The sequence below is a fragment of the Candida parapsilosis genome, contig 005809 (genome assembly GCF_000182765.1).
Source record: "Candida parapsilosis strain CDC317 annotated contig 005809".
NCBI lineage: Eukaryota > Fungi > Ascomycota > Pichiomycetes > Serinales > Debaryomycetaceae > Lodderomyces > Lodderomyces parapsilosis.
The window spans coordinates 2,972,885-2,987,233 of record NW_023503281.1 but is presented as its reverse complement, the minus strand read 5'-3'; the positions used below and the strand labels follow the sequence as shown (position 1 = coordinate 2,987,233).

Below are 14,349 nucleotides of genomic sequence, written 5' to 3'. Positions count from 1 at the left end.
TCACATTGAAACGAAGCACAGTTGTCACTAAACACTGGGCACTTTGAATCATCTTTGTAGGCTCACAATAAAGTCCACCGCTAAAAGAAAACTCGTCACAAAAATTAAAAAAAAAAAATAGTGAAGAGTACGAGATTCGAACTCGCGCGGTAAACATACCAACAGATTACTCTTTTGAAAAGGAAATTAATCCTCCAACTTAAGTCTGTCACCTTAACCAACTCGGTCAACTCTCCAATTTTCTGCAAAATTTGAGGTTTATTTTAAAATACCGTGTATTTAAAAAACCCAACTTGGGGCGAGAGTCGACTTAATTTTTCGCCTTAGAATAGGCCGTGTGTGTGCGTGCATCTGTTCAAGACAATAACGGAGTTGAGCTACGTCGCAGTATCTAGACTCCAAAATCGACTCTGAGTAGCCAGTAATAACAGACGGAGAGACTTTTCCTAGATTTAGGCTTTGGAAGTGGGTCACAGGTATAAACCTTGTTTTTCTCTCTCTCCTTTTTTTTTTTGTACAAAATTGTGTTGAAAAAGTGGTAAACGTCAAAGATATCTCTGTCGAGAGTAATAATAATTGTGACCATTTAATTTAGAATGCTGGATCAATGTCTACATTTCAACTTTTACCATATTCCACATTCATAAAGCTCATCAATTGCAGTATGATTCAATTAGCCAAGAAACTATGTGTAAGGTTCGATATAACGCTATTCGGAAAAAAAAAAGAAAAAACAGAAGCAGAGTCCAAGACCAGTCTGGGGGGCACGGTTTAATTTCAGTCTTAATTTTCTAAACAGCGGCTCTGGAGTTATTGTATCTCCTGCAACTAAGGTACGGATGCAAAAAATAAGAGACTTAGTTCAAGGAAATGATAATGTGCACTCCTCAGAGCTCACTTAAACAGTTACACAAAACTCGAAAATAAGATTTTTTCTTGCAGGTTACGCGTATATGTGCAATAGACTAAAAAGCCTGCCTTGTGTAAGATATCAACAATAGGCGTTGCTATGTTTTACGAGATCTATGGAGTTTAAAATCAGACACTTTTATATCCAAATCGTTATCATCCATTAACCCCTTCATAATTCCTACATCATTGCACAATGTATCTGTTGCGGCTCATTGCAAGACCAACTTCACTTGCCACTACAAAAATTTAACAAAACTTTTTTCCAAATATAAATTCTTTCAATGCTAATATAAATCCTTTACTCTACTCTACTCTACTCTAGGAGATCTTCAAAAACAGTCTCTGTTCTTCAACTTTGTCACAAACTTCCCTCCGCTCATTGCTATCAGCATCAGGTACTCCACCACCCAAATTAAATTTAGGTGCAGTACAAAACAACATCTGCAACTGTTCAATCACCTTCAATTCAAAATCGTATCCAGAAATAGCACCAGCACTCAATTCCAGTCGTAATTCATTACCATAAAGGCGTCTTCTATTGCCCTTGTTATCAACTGGACCTCGTTCATCATTGGTGAATAATTGTTGGAAATAGTATTTGGGCCAATTTGCATGAAGGAAGAATAACGATGATGATTTGTACAAGTGGTAGTCGTAGTTGTACTTGGTATTGTCTTTTTCGTGGTTGGCAAATTGAGTAGGGGGGGTAGACAAGTATGGATTGTCGTCGTCTGAAATGGTTTCATCCTCCTGCTGCAACTTATTGCCTTGCTTCAGCTTTTGCTTGCTAGTGGATGCTTCGAATTCGGTATCGTTGTTTGCTTGAATATAATCAATAATCGGGTCATATTGTCCCATGGCAAAATACAAATGTTTATTAGTAGTGCCATCTTTGGGTCCAAACTCTCGATTAAATTCTTGTACTTGATAATAAGGTAAGTTTAACTTGTGAGCAGCAGCAATAAAAGTTTCTTTATCACCTTCACCAGCAGCACCTTGACTTAATAGTGGGTAGTAGTAATCAGGCCCATAAGTATTGTAATACAATGAAAGCAACAATGTTTTGAAATGTACCTTCTTATTGATGAGCAATTGACCGGTTTCTGAACTTGGCTCAGGTATGGCACCCAAGCAATCATGATATGAATTGTGAGCAATTGATGTTTCAGTATCAGCACTTTGGAAAACACCTCTTGGATCACCTTTTGTATATGAGTTTCTAACTTTTTTGGCAGGATCGACCCTAATTCCAGCAATTTCATAAAATTTGGGTGATGTGGATCTTCTCCATAAATCAGGCCATACGACTAGGTGTTTGTTTGTAAAAGGTTTATTAACAAACAAGATATCGGGGTTTTTAATGGGAATATTATCGGCATCGAGGTACAATACCCGCTCAAATGACGACACGAGAATGGCAACATTCTTCATTTGAAACCCAGCTGCTGAGCCACCATTTTTGATGACTCGTTCATAATATGATTTGGGGATATAATCACTCATTAGTTTACATTTACCATTCAATTGTGGTAAAATTCGATTGCAAAACTGTTCATCATAATCTTCATGTTTGGGGATAATGACTTCAACTGGTAAACGAGAACCATTTTCTCGTAATACTTTGATTGAAAGTAAAGCCAACTGATTATATTTACCTCCAGCTAGGTAGACAATACCATCTCCCTTGAGGAAATCATTATACTTGTTAAATTTGATCAAGTCTTCAGGCCAATCCTTCATCAATGAGTTGATAAATACTTGATGTGAATTCTTCAATGTTTCCATCTCCATATCATTCAATGTGATATACGTTGATAACAATTCCCTGTTTCTAATCAATTCTTGTTGATAGTTTTCTCGTAAATGACCACCATAAACTGGCATTCTTCCATTCTTGTGTATCAATTCACGTTTGTATTTGAAACCATTCATTTGATCATCAGTCAATTTGTTTATAGTTTGATAATATTTCTCCAATTTAGCTGCATTGGGGTAATGTTCATCATTATTAATTGCATTGATGGTTGGTTTACAATCTTCAATGGTTTTCAAAACAGTGTTGAAAAATTCAACAAATGCTGTGGTAAACTTCATTTCCATATCATAGTGATCAGAGAATGAACTATTCAACATTAATTCATGATCATGGTTTAATTTGGACACGTATTCCTTGTAGTTGTAGCCATTGATTAATTTGATATCATAATTTTGATGTGAATTGAGATCAGAATTGACAAAGTTCCAGAAATGATGAGTAGTGTCTGTAGCAAGATGTTCATTACTTAAATACTCCTTTTGGAAAACAACAAAGTCATTATCTTCGTTGTGGTGGTAGCCAACTACCTTATAGTCTTGCTTCAGTTGTTGTGACAGCAGCAGCGTAGGTAAAGTTAGTGATGATAATTTACCAAATATTGCCGATACACCATCTTTACCATAGTAGCTTCCCTTGGATTTAATGTTTTGATTGTTTGCGGCGGAACCATCCGTTGAATAGAGTGCCAATAGTATATTGATTAATGTGAATAGAAATAATACTGATAGTACTATCTGAGTAGCCTTGAATTTAGTTGGAAAAACGAGTGGCATAGCTGAGAACGATATATAGTGGTATGGAAGTAGTGGCTAGGTATAAAAGGTTGAAGTGACGTAGATAGCGCCTTGAGTAATAAGGCACGTGCTTTTGGCCCAGATGTACGTGCCTGTTAGATAATAGATGCTTTTAGCTGTTGGTTTAGTAAGTTACCTTTACTCTGTGAGACTTACTGAGATGATTTGTGTATATATATTGTCAGTTAACTTTCTCTTGAAAAGATGTAAGAAATTGTTGAATTTCAAGTTGAATTTGAATCTGGATGATGATGAAGATATTTAAGGTTGTATTGCGAAGAAAAATAAAAAAAACAAAAAAAACGTTCCTGACTGAAGAAAAACATTATCCTGCACAAAAAACTAATATTGTAGATTCACTGAATACAAGAGATGATATTCATCATATAATAAAGAGATTGTAGTAAACACTACCACTACTACTACTACTACTACCAATGAAACTTGCTGCAACCAACCAACCCCTGTTTTCCAGGAACATATCACTTGTATTATGAGAAGAGAAAGATAAGATCTTATTTTAACTCACCTTTTGTTTTAGTGTCTGATCTAAATTTTTTTTTTGTCTGATTACGCAAAGTTAATTAAGAAAAAAACTAGACACTAAAACCTCCTTTAGTGTATGTATATGTATATGTATATGTATATGTATATGCAGTATCACCCCTCCTTCATAAAATGTTGTTGTTGTTGTTGTTGTTGTTGTTGTTGTTATTATTAATAGTAACGCTAAACAACAGAAAAAACCACAAGTACACAAAACTATTCTTTTCGGCAATATACTTCCGATTTACACGTGACTCATTTTCCTTTTTATAAAGCAATGTCACAAATATACATTCTACGACACACCAAACTAATAAAATCGTGTGTGTGTGTGTGTGTGTGTCATTATCAGTTAGAAATAACAGACAACAACAGAGACAACACCCACACCAGACAACAAAAATCAAAATCAAATCAGCCACCACTGACAACCACCTGTTAATTAGGAAGTCCGCTACATTACTCTTTTTACACACACACGCATAGCATATCTTTACGACTATGTCTAATGATTACTCTTTATTCGATGATTTAGAACAAGATAACAACCCATCTTTATATGGTAATGCATCTATACTAACTAATCCATACAATACATCACATACACCACACGCTGCTCACAACAACCATAACTCATCACAGGATCCACATTCAGACATTAATGGAATACAGAGTGGTGTTCATCGTGAATCCATTGGATCATCAAAATTGACATTAAGGAAGGAGAAACAGCAACAACAACGACAACAAGAACAACAAGAACAAGAACTCCATGTGGCAACACTCTCCCCACCTCCACAACTGACACCTAAACAACCAAATTCTCGTAAACAACAGTCGCATAAACAGCAGCAGCAGCAATTATCACCTATATCTAATGCCCTTAGTGACAATGACGAATACCCCACTGATTTAGTCAATAGCACATTGGGCTTATCCAATCAAATCACCCAACTATTGGAAGCATCGGATTTAACTATAGATGTCATAAACTCTGAACGATTAATCAACTCATCAATAATAGTATACACTATTCAACTACAATCACCATCGGTTGTCCACAGCAAAATTGTTGTTAAACGAAGATACCGTGAGTTTAAATCATTACGAGATAATTTACTCAAATTGTTCCCGACATTGATTGTACCACCAATACCTGAAAAACATTCCATACTCAGCTACTTACTCAATTCAATCAATTTAAACAATGAATCAAATATAATTGAACTGAGAAGACGGTTTTTCAAGTTATTTTTAAATGATTTGATTTTGGATTCAAATATCGAATTGAAGAAATGTCCACTTTTACACAAGTTTCTTGATCCCAATTATGAATTGTGTTGGTATAATGCATTGAATGAACCACCAGTCAGTTATTTACCAAATAACTTGTTATTGGCTAACCCAGTAAATCCAGCTGATCAAAATGGATTATATTCTATTTTACCCATTGTTAATGGTTTTAATATTGGGTCCAACAGTGATAATTTATCCAGTTTGAAAAAAATCAATGATGATTTGGCAAAATTGAATGATCTGATGAAATTATTTGAATTGGGCGAAATAAAAACTGGCGGTGGTCACTTTGAAGATGATTTGAAATTCACCATTCCTCAAGAATTGATTACATTTGAAACTAAGTTTCATAAAATCATCACCGGTTTGTCATTTTTAAATAAATTGGATATAAAAACAACCAAAGATTACAAGAGTTTGATTAATGTATTGATTGATTTAGGTGGAAACTTGAATAATTTTTCATTACAAATCTATCATCAAAAACCCCATCATTTACGACAACAACAGCAGAACCAACAACAACCTGATACTAGTATGTTTTCAGAATCTGAAACCCGTAACAATGCATTATCAGAAGCAATTGAAAAATTTGGATCAACAATGGATCAAGTGTTCTTAAACTTTGAAAATTTCGTCTTGAATCAATTGATACCTCAATGGCAAGAACCTATACATCAGTTGGTTCAATATAATCAAACAGCATTAAATTTGATAAAGTTTTATAAATACAAGATTATCCAGTTTAAGATCTTGTACAAGTTAAAATTCAACAAATTTCAACAATTGATTACTATAAATAGTCTAAATGGAGGTGGCAAACTTAGTGATGATGTTGGAAAAACAATGGGGGTCTCCGGGAAACCTCCAAGTTTTACTAAATCTCACCCTCAAGAGGAAGAAGATGCAGTTGTTATAAATTCGCTTGATCATTTAAAAGAATTAAACAGTCCCACTTTAAACAACGCTTTGAAAAATATATCAATGAAGAAAGTTCAAAAAAAGTCATCTTGGTATGGATTATTTGGTGGTAACAACCAAACCAAGAAATTTAATTTCCAATTACCGGTAGAACAAACCAACGGAACAACACCTGAGGCCGGTGAAAGAGCTTCGTCTGAATCCACACAACCACCCACTGGGTCAGCATCATCTGCTGCACCACTAATTGGATCCTCCTCGTCATCATCCACGGTGCAAACAATGATACCTTCCTCACATACATCTTCCATCAAATTCAAAATCCAACACCTTGAAAAAGAATTGGATAAAATCAATCAATTGATTGAATTGTGTAATAAAGATATGCAACATTTAACTCAAGCTTTAATGGCTACATTTGAAGAATTTATCAAGAAATTGGAACGTAAATGGTTGATAATCATGATTAATTATATACGAAATGGTAAAGCATTATTTGAGGAGAATTTGACAACTTGGCAAAGCTTTAAAAGTTCATTAATAAATGAAGATGATGATGAGGGTGGAGCTATAGGTAATGATGTTTTGGGGGGACTTTTAAGTGAAGGAGGAGGAGGTGGTGGTAACGATGATGATGATGATGATGATGATGATGATGAGTACATTATATAGTGTTTTGAGTCTTTGCATTAATACATTTTTGAGAAATAGAACCCCCCCTACTGCTTGCCGACTGCGTGCTCTACACGCAATTTGGCAGGAGTCAGGGATTGTGTAGATGTTGCAGCCTATCTTCAAGGTAAAGGTAGTGTATATTTGCACAACTTTTGGGTGGTGAAATATTTCTTTTGCCACTGCACAGTTTTCAAGAACAAAAAAACACCAAACTTAATATAACCTACCAACCAACAACGCTTTCCCTACAATGTCAGCCATGGACATAGACTCAACAGACGTTTCCACAGTCTTAGCTACTATTAGACTGGAACTAGATAACTCAGAATTAATATCGTTATTTTACCAATTGGAAGATTACTATGAACGTAAATTATGGCATCAATTAACTCAACAATTGGATGAGTTTTACTACACATTCGACCAGAGTCAAATCCTGCCTGAATTGAAACACAAGATCTATACTCAGTTCATTCAACAATTTGCCATGAAGTTGAACATTATTAAAGTTGTTGATTTTTTAATTGCTTCGCAGTTCAATAATGAAACCGCCTTGGATAAATTGATTAATTTGAAACAAGAGTACATCAAGTATCTCAAACGCGAACACAATTACAAGGAGAATGAAGATGGGTCGGAAGATCCCGAGTTTAGTGCCCTTTTATCCAATGATGAATCATTGATTTATATTGATTTACAAATAAGTCGTTATTACTTGTACTTGAATCAATTTGAATCTAGTGAACAAACCATGAGTAAAATCGAACTGAAGTTTGATAATTTAAACAATGATTTAAGTGCCAAGATCAATGCCGCTTACTACTTGACTAAATCAATCGAGTACAAATTACATGAGAATTACAATGCTTATTATACTAATGGATTATTGTTTCTTTCTTCGGTTCCTTCATTAACTTCAGAGGAGAAAGTACAATTATGCTATGATTTGTGTATTGCGGCCATCTTGGGTGATAAAGTTTACAATTTTGGCGAATTGATCTTGCATGATATCTTGCAAGAAATAGCTACCGACAACTCCCCATACAATTGGCTATATCATTTAATTCAAGCGTTGAATGCTGGTGATTTATCACAATTTAATCATTGGTTATCGATTGCATTTACTAAATCTCCGCAATTACAACTGCATCAAGTGTTTATCAAGCAAAAGATTATAATAATGGCATTGTTGGAATTGATTTCTACTAAATCTACCACCAATAAACGCATCACTTTTAAAGAAATTAGTGAGTTTACTGGCACTCCAGTTAATGATGTTGAACATTTGATTATCAAATGTTTTTCATTGAAGTTGATTCAGGGGTATATTAATCAAATCGATCAGGTATTGGTTATCACTTGGTTGCAACCACGAATTTTGAATTTGAAACAAGTGCATAACTTGTATACTCATTTGGTTGATTGGGATCATAAAGTTGAACAATTGGGTAACCTTGTGTATCAAAGTGGAGGAACAGTATGGGCCGGTATATAAAAGTGTAACCCAGTTGGTATAGAAATACAAAGAAAGATTCGTTTGTGAAGAAGCTTGTGCGATGTAGACTTACTCTTTAGAAACATTTTTGGTGTTTGAGGCTTGGGTGCCTGGAGACCTCCAAACCCCAAAGCTGACTTTGCGCTACCTGAGGGAAGTTCTCGGCGATTAAATCTTCTTTTCACCAAAAATCGAACAACTGGCCAAAAAAAAAAGAGACCAGTGAGGTTCTTTCCCCTTCCGATTACCCTTAGCAAAAACCCTGATTAACCGAGTTCTCATCAAACTCCAACCAAAAACCAGTAGTAACTAATCCCTTCCCGCTCCTCCTTCCACGATGATTTTCTTGTCATTGCTTCTATACTGCACCTTTGCACTAGCCAATCTCGCTCGGTTTGACAGTAATCAACATTCACAAGTATGTGCTGGAGTTTATTCAAAAAAGGATTGGGGTGGGTCGATAAAGCCTCACATTGGGTTATCTTTAAAACAATACCAGGATCATAAATACAACTCCAAAAATAAAGATGCCAAATTTGATGATATAAATGTAAGTTATATTATTTTTGAGTACAAGGATCTTGTCAATATTGGAGTTTATCTTGGTGAAGAAGGATATAAATTTATTTGTGATGAGTATGCTGTTGATGAGTTGCACGTTTGTTCAAAAGATCAATTGGGTCAATTTATCGTCAATTCCAATTCGACAAATTCAACAATTTTAACTTCACAATTGCATCAATTGGGTAATGCCAATATAAATTATCCAATAAATCAAACTGGGTATTATTGTATCTCGACGTTTTCTCCACTGGGAAATAACATCAAGTACAGAGGCACAATTAATTTCCAAAATGCATTTGGCCAATTAAATGCTAGTGAAATACCGAAATTGCCAGCATATGGAATCTTAACCTTGTGTTATGCAATTGCGTTGGCATTGTTTGGTTTTCAATTTTTCAAAAAGAGGAAACAGAATCAAATCTTGCCGTTGCAACGATACTTGTTGGCAATGTTGGGATTCTTAACATTTGATACATTGGTGATTTGGTCGTATTATGATTATGTCAATCGTGTTTCAAATCCATCAAATGGATTTGGAATTTTTTACATGATATTTATGGCCATTTTGAACTCAGTCAAGATTACATTTTCATTTTTCCTTTTGCTTTGTATTGCCTTGGGGTATGGTGTTGTTAAATTGAAATTGAACAAAAGAACTATGCTTTATTGCAAGATTCTTGCTGGTTTTAATTTCGCTTCTTCATTGACGTATTTGATATTCAATTATGTCAGTGGGTCATCAACAGCGTTGGTTAATAGTGATAGTATCGATAATGGCGATGCGGGAAACTTTTTGGGATTATTGCCATTGATTCCAATATCGATTGTATTGTCGATTTACTATGTCACCATATTAACATCATTGCGTAAAACCACCCAATCATTACACCAACAACGTCAAATCATCAAGCTTCAATTGTATCAAAACTTGTTCAAGATTGTCTTTGCTGCAATCATAATCACATTCCTTGGGTTAACACTAAGTTCGTTCATCTACTTGTCAATGTCAACTACAGAAATGTTTGAACAACACTGGAAGAGCTCGTTCTTTATTTTTGATTTCTGGCCAAGTGTCGTGTTTTTCATGGTGTTTATGATTATTGCATGGTTATGGCGTCCAACCGAAACCAGTTATATGTTGGCAGTATCACAGCAATTGTCAACTGGTGGTGGTGATGAAGATGATCCAAACTTTGATCCTGAAAACCCCAACTATCAAGGTCCAGGAGGAAACGAATTTGAATTGGATGATTTGTCTTTGATGAGCCACGATGATGATGATAATGATGATGATAACGACAACGATGACGATTTGGATGCCAGTAGAAATGCCAGAAGAAATGTTGATAGAGATAGTTTTGAAATTGATGAGGGACATCAACTGCTGCCAAAAGCCAAGAAATCGGCGGATCAGTCATCTTTGTCAACGGCTGCACCACCACCGGGTTATGAAGAAGTTGATCATAGAAATAGTCATGATGATGGTGCAACCCTATTTGATTTGGGGGAAGAAGAGGATGACGATGATGATGATGATGAGAATGCTGGACAGGATGACCGTTTAAAGAAGAAAGATTAGTATAGAGTTATAAAGAAAACTGACACATCTTTCACTGTAAATAGACTGCTGTACAATAGTTGCATTGAAATCTACTATAACAACTTCTCAAAAAATTAAAAGAAACAACTTTAAAATCAACACAACACAAACTGACTCTTTCTCAACTCAACTCTTCTAATCGTTTAGAAAGTTTCAATTCAACATCACTCCAATTATCAACTAATCCCTTGTAGAAATCGATTTGCTGATCACACAATCCAAGCATGGAATTCTTCAACTCTGATTTGTTGAACCGTTCCCAGTTTGGATACTCTTCATTGATAATCTTATCGGTAAACTCATTGATCAACTTCACTTGTAATCCAATCTCATTTTCCAATTCTTGTACCTTGACCTGCAACTTATGTATCTTGGCATCAGTGGCGCTAGACCCTATATGAGATGTAGCTGAGGTTGATATCGTATCTTTGATCAATTGGGTTGTACTACTCACTATGCCACCATTGCTAGTGGTTTGATGCGCTGATTGGTGATGTTGCCCCGTTGCATTCCCCAATTCATTTCTACTTTTATTTAAGTAGTCCTGCAACACTTGCAAATCAATCTTTTTATTATGTAGCAATTCAATCAAGTTTGTGAGACCAATAATGTACTTTGAGCAATCCCTCAACAGAATCAAAAACGACTCATCCATATATGTGTACAACAGACCCCATGACTCCAGGAAGAAATCAAGAGCTTCAGCAAAAATCTTGAAATTGGATGTAATTGCTGCATCTTCTGGTTGACCATTTTGTAAATTTGAAATTTTCAAAAGTTGCTTCAGAAGCTGTTCATAATCACTTTTCAAATCACGATTCTTCCTATTCAATTTGGTGAAAATACGATCCAACTTGACAAGATTCTCATACAATTTCTTCAACTTGTCATTGATCTCCAATATGTCACGATTAGTTTCCTTCTTGTGCTTGGATGAGGTTAAAAAATTCATCAATTTTTCTGTAATCAACTCTTCATTGACAACTTTATTCACCAAACCTCCTTGGTCTCCATTGACATTCAATTCTTTAAGTTTCAAAGAAGTTGTAAAAGTATTCCAATCACTAGAATCGCTGATAAACAAATGAAAAATTGACAGTTGAGATAAAACACGATGTTGAACAATAAATCTTAAGAATCTATCCAACGAATGCAATCGTTTGTGGACAAATTCATGACTAAAAGTGTCCCCCGTCAAGTATTTTATATTCAGCTTTGATGGCAATGGAGGAATCATGACTGTAGGGAAATCATTCGTCAAACTCTCATACAAGTAGCGAAAATCTCCATACCGACGACGAACACTGAAAGTGTGATACTGCTCATCATCTTCGCCTTCTGATGACGGTTTCTCTTTGATAAGCTTGAGAATGTTGGGGTTATCAGTAGTTGTCGTGACCAAGTAAGAAATGAATGGTTTTGATGATGCATCTAGATCCCTACTTGGATGTGTGGCTGAAACCTCAATCTTGTATTTATCGAATAGAGTGGTGTCCACAGGCTCGACACCAGTATGTGATGTTGCCGCATTTGCAGTTTGCTCGCTAGCCTCTCGTTCGCCCTCAACAGCTTCGGCATGTTGTGATTGCTCATTGTTGTCCGTGTTGCTCGATTCTTGCCCTGAATGACCCACTTGCTCACTGGAAATGAGTAAAGAAGCACTGGGATCGTCCCCATTGGACTTACTACTATGGTAATCTTCAGCTTCTGCAATTCCCTCTTGCTCATTTGTAACTGTTGTCTTTGCTATACCGGTTTCACCTACGTCATTCGACTTGCCTTCGGAGTTGTGCTGCGAGTTCGATTCCTCAGAAATGGAATCTATCTTTGCGGTCGTATTGCTGGTCTGATCTTTCCCCAACTCCTCCCTATCCCACTGGATAGAAGTAAATTGATCTTCAGAACTCATGGGTATAGTTGCAGATAGTAGAGTTGTGTGATGACTCCTTGGTATTGTGTGGGTATATTATATGTGTGTCTTTTTTTTTCTGTTGTTTGTTTGTGGTGGGGAAATTTTGCTTGTGAGCATGAGCCATTGATAACGCACATTGCGATTAAGGTTAAACTCCTACACAGAAGGCTACTCGGCTGGTATTCCAGTTGCGCCATCGCCGTCTCTACAGTCTACATGCTAATATCAAAAACCAGTCCATTTTTTTCATTCTTTTGTTACTTATTGTCTAAAACATCTATAGTATCAACCAGACACAGCATCCAATCAAGGAAGCACCGATAATGGCTGTGATTATACCCGCACCAGCTTTATCACCTGAATCCAAGCTCAATGGTTTAGCGTTGGTAGCCACGGTTCCGTATCCACTATCAGGTTGTGACTCAGACGAACCACCAGTCTCAGCTGTGTACGGTGCTGGCGCATCATGGTAAATCATTACACTTTGTATAACCTCCAACGCTGACATTTGTTCCCCCAATCCATAGTATCCATCATATCCCACTGTCCAGTTTGTCCATGAAAGACCACAAGTGTGGCCATCAATACCACCAGAACAAGCACCTGCAGCTGCATTTGCAGAATCAACCAACCATTTATAAATGATACCCGAAGTTTCTGGCACCAACTGTGCTGTAAGGGCCAAGAATCGGGAAAAGTATGCCTTAAACGACCTTTGATCATTGTTACATGTATTAGATGGTTGACAAGCAGCTTCATACATGACACTGCTTCCCGACATGTTTTTGAAAAACACTTGTGCACTATTCAATAATTGCACGGTATAGTTGTACCATTTTTGATCTTCAGTGTAGTTGTAAAGGTATGCACACCCTGCCAACATAAGACCTTGATTATAAGTCCATTGATATTTGGTTATATTCGAACAATTGTTGGCAATCTTGACACCATCGTATACAAACCAATGGTCTCCCTCAGTTAACAAACCAACTCCATACATCCAATCCCACGTCTTTTGCGCCCATTCAACGTAAGAATCGTTTTGTGTATACCTTGCTAATCTGGCTGCCAAGTGGAATAAACATCCATTGGAAACTGAATTCTTGTAATCATAACCAGAGTTCCACTGGAAAATCTGCCATCTCAAACCACCATTACAGTCATCAACATCCCATCTCGCTGTCATTGTATTAAACACAGCTTGCGCTAAACCCAACCAACTCAACTCTTTATTATTGGGATTACTGAAATTTCTTTCTGCCGCACCCATCACAGCGATACCCCAAAAGCCTTGATCATCATTACCTTCGGTAGTACTTTGATTCAATGGTATATAATTGTTGTCGTCTCCCACTTGGTATTCCAAAGCTTGCTTGATCAAAGGCACTAAAGTATCATTTTGAAAGTAAAAAGTGTAGTCAATCATTCCACCCCATGCACCACCGGCTTCCCACCAATAATAAGGTGAAGTAAATTCACCAATAGTTCCCCCATACTTAGTTCCTTCGTAATAGTCGAGCAAACCCTTGGCAATCAAATTACACGCTTCTCGTACTGAGGTGACATTGTTGGTATCAAGGGGTAAAGCTTGCAAGAATGGCAATAAATTTGCCAATAGTAAAGCGAGTGACAACCAAAACTTCATCGTTTGACTTGTGAAAGTTGAATAGCTTCAATAGGTAAGGTTAAAACAAAGTTTGAGTTGGCTGTGATAATAATTGTAAATACAAATAATAAAGGGTTGATTTTGATTGATTATTTTTTTAACCTCTTTTTTTTTTTTTCCTTTCCTGCTCACGCGCGAAAGGGGAACACCCA

The 14,349-nt window shown here is 36.3% G+C and overlaps 6 protein-coding genes and 1 non-coding gene across 7 annotated transcripts; 3 read left to right on the top strand and 4 right to left on the bottom strand. All coding sequences in view use genetic code 12, as the record gives it.

The window, feature by feature from the left end:
* Positions 1 to 121: 121 nt before the first annotated feature.
* Positions 122 to 236, bottom strand: CPAR2_it_cp_Leu(UAA)_18. The gene is made up of 2 exons: positions 199 to 236; positions 122 to 167 (listed from the first exon to the last, which is right to left on the bottom strand). It is a non-coding gene; the product is annotated as a tRNA-Leu (tRNA).
* A 994-nt stretch (positions 237 to 1,230) lies between these two features.
* Positions 1,231 to 3,501, bottom strand: MNN24 (Mnn24p; the record flags this gene model as incomplete). The annotated part of the gene is made up of 1 exon (XM_036810381.1): positions 1,231 to 3,501. The coding sequence occupies one exon, from the start codon at positions 3,499 to 3,501 to the stop codon at positions 1,231 to 1,233; it is 2,271 nt and encodes a 756-aa protein (XP_036666923.1).
* A 1,068-nt stretch (positions 3,502 to 4,569) lies between these two features.
* Positions 4,570 to 6,957, top strand: CPAR2_214000 (uncharacterized protein; the record flags this gene model as incomplete). The annotated part of the gene is made up of 1 exon (XM_036810380.1): positions 4,570 to 6,957. One exon carries the CDS (start codon positions 4,570 to 4,572, stop codon positions 6,955 to 6,957), a length of 2,388 nt encoding a protein of 795 aa, XP_036666922.1.
* Positions 6,958 to 7,210: 253 nt separating this feature from the next.
* CPAR2_213990 (proteasome regulatory particle lid subunit) lies at positions 7,211 to 8,455 on the top strand (the record flags this gene model as incomplete). The annotated part of the gene is made up of 1 exon (XM_036810378.1): positions 7,211 to 8,455. One exon carries the CDS (start codon positions 7,211 to 7,213, stop codon positions 8,453 to 8,455), a length of 1,245 nt encoding a protein of 414 aa, XP_036666921.1.
* A 337-nt stretch (positions 8,456 to 8,792) lies between these two features.
* CPAR2_213980 (uncharacterized protein) lies at positions 8,793 to 10,598 on the top strand (the record flags this gene model as incomplete). The annotated part of the gene is made up of 1 exon (XM_036810377.1): positions 8,793 to 10,598. The coding sequence occupies one exon, from the start codon at positions 8,793 to 8,795 to the stop codon at positions 10,596 to 10,598; it is 1,806 nt and encodes a 601-aa protein (XP_036666920.1).
* A 142-nt stretch (positions 10,599 to 10,740) lies between these two features.
* SNX4 (Snx4p) lies at positions 10,741 to 12,528 on the bottom strand (the record flags this gene model as incomplete). Its single annotated transcript, XM_036810376.1, has 1 exon — positions 10,741 to 12,528. One exon carries the CDS (start codon positions 12,526 to 12,528, stop codon positions 10,741 to 10,743), a length of 1,788 nt encoding a protein of 595 aa, XP_036666919.1.
* Positions 12,529 to 12,808: 280 nt separating this feature from the next.
* DCW1 (putative mannan endo-1,6-alpha-mannosidase) lies at positions 12,809 to 14,176 on the bottom strand (the record flags this gene model as incomplete). The annotated part of the gene is made up of 1 exon (XM_036810375.1): positions 12,809 to 14,176. One exon carries the CDS (start codon positions 14,174 to 14,176, stop codon positions 12,809 to 12,811), a length of 1,368 nt encoding a protein of 455 aa, XP_036666918.1.
* Positions 14,177 to 14,349: the final 173 nt, after the last annotated feature.